The following is a 1,923-nucleotide window of genomic DNA, read 5'->3' as shown; positions in this document are numbered from 1 at the left end:
CTCGGAGCAGGCACCGTGTAACTTGCGCAAGGAGTTCCCAGAGGTACGCAGCATATCATTTGACTATGGGAGCCTTTCTACAACCTCCAAAGTTAGACACGTGGACATCATCGGGGGCCACTCCACTCTACAGGAGAGGAGGAGGGGGAACTTGGTGCGACAGGAGTCACTGAATATGGATACCGAAGTTACACAGGTCCCATCACAGTTGTTTCAGCAGTACCATAGCAGCACCTCCCCTCCATTCACAGCACTTGCTGTCCTGCCACACACTTTGCCAATATTCTCTGTAGGGAGTACATTTCCTCAGCTTTCACATCCAAGCTTGTCAGTTCCTGTAAGAATACAAACCCATGTGCCATCCTTTGGCAGTATCACATACACTTCAGTATCACAGGTTTTTGACAATCAGAATGATGGTGTCACTCTCACTGCAGTCAACTGTCAGCATCAGACTCTTTGTTTGCCTGGAAATCCTGATTCCCACAACATCCTAGCCTATACCAGACCATCAGGGCACACACTCAGTGTGGAGGCGCTTGATTTGTCACCAACAAAGCTCAAGACGGGCATCCCTCTCTCCCTGACATCCAGAACTATCTCAACCACAAATGCCTCTAGTGGTGGTGCAAACAAACGAATGCTGTCCCCTGCCAGCAGCGTTGACCTTTTCATGGAGGTCAAACAGCAAAAACGAGTGAAAGAAGAAAGAATGTTTGGACAGATTGTAGAGGAGCTGAGTGCCGTAGAGTTGGGCAAATGTAATTTGAGCGACCACAAAGGGCAGAGGTCAGAGATGCAGAGTCCATCTGCACCTGACTCACATAGAAGTAAATTTATCACACTTCAGCAAAAAGTCACAGAGGCCACTGACAAAGGAGTTGAGTCAGCTATGGAAAGTAGCTGCCAGGAAACTGGCTCACCTTCCTATGTCATGATGTCAGTTAGAGAAGCAAAAGAGGTTGGCATGGAGAAACAAGTGAAGATAGATGTGACGGCACAACTGGTTGCCAGTCAAGACATCCTGATCTCAGACGTGGAGCATTCAAGTCTGTTATCTCAGTTTCCAAGTCTTCGCACCACGACAGGTGTGAGCTGGTGTTACCTCAACTACACTAAGCCGAGCTGCTCTCCCAGCAATTCTCCTTTATCCTCTGTTTATGCCACCTGGTGTGTAAGTTCCCATAACCCCAACCCTCTTGAAATGAGCACAAGCGCTACTTTGGCTCTGCTGCAATCCAGACAGAGGGGAGACAAGATGATATACACCGTGGCGGCCATGTGTCCATCTGGCACTGGGAAACTGGTTTCATCCCTCATCTTGTGGAGGCAGACCATGGAGCAGGTGAGAACGAGACCATTTGAGTGAAAGCTTAAGATAATAATTTCTTTCCTGTTTTAAATTAATCGAGATGTGATATCAGTTTTCATTTAAAATTCACATTTAAACACCAGGGGAAAGTTTTGATTTATGGATTAAATACATGTCTAAAAAGACATTTTAGGCACAACAACAACCTGCTGTCATAATTGTATGTGTTCCAGCTGCCTGTTTGTGGCCTATAATTGGCTTATTGAGTTGGTTTAAAGTCAGATAAATTTTCCAGCATGTTGTAAAATGTTCTGTGATGCACTGATTATTTCGGAAAAAAAAGCAGACAGAAGGCTCCACACTGCTGATTTAAAGGCTATATTTAGAATGTCAAACTGCCTCGGTAACAGAATCGCACAAATAAAATCATGATGGAAGCTGAAGACTGTGGTGCAGGGCACCAATCATTCTGGTGATTTCAATTTATGGGCAAAACTATATTTCAGAGCTGATGTCAGAATCATTAACAAAGCAGTAGAAGGCTAGTTAGCCTTAAGTTTGTGGTGGTAGGCAAGCTTTAGCTACGTAACCGCAGTACTCTGGATAGAAGT

At 45.1% G+C, this 1,923-nt stretch overlaps 1 protein-coding gene across 1 annotated transcript in view; it reads left to right on the top strand.

Annotated features, from left to right (window-relative positions):
- Window positions 1-1,923, top strand: part of hivep2b (HIVEP zinc finger 2b) — a 16,017-nt gene that overhangs the window by 6,600 nt on the left and 7,494 nt on the right. The window contains exon 3 of the mRNA XM_008312744.3: window positions 1-1,345. This exon is cut by the window's left edge and continues 42 nt beyond it. Coding sequence (XP_008310966.1) covers window positions 1-1,345 — 1,345 coding nt within the window. The remainder of the gene's footprint in view (window positions 1,346-1,923) is intronic.

This window comes from Cynoglossus semilaevis, chromosome 1, assembly GCF_000523025.1.
Source record: "Cynoglossus semilaevis isolate Cse_v1.0 chromosome 1, Cse_v1.0, whole genome shotgun sequence".
NCBI lineage: Eukaryota > Metazoa > Chordata > Actinopteri > Pleuronectiformes > Cynoglossidae > Cynoglossus > Cynoglossus semilaevis.
Note: the sequence above shows the minus strand (reverse complement) of the source record. Positions and strands in the feature narration are given on the sequence as shown.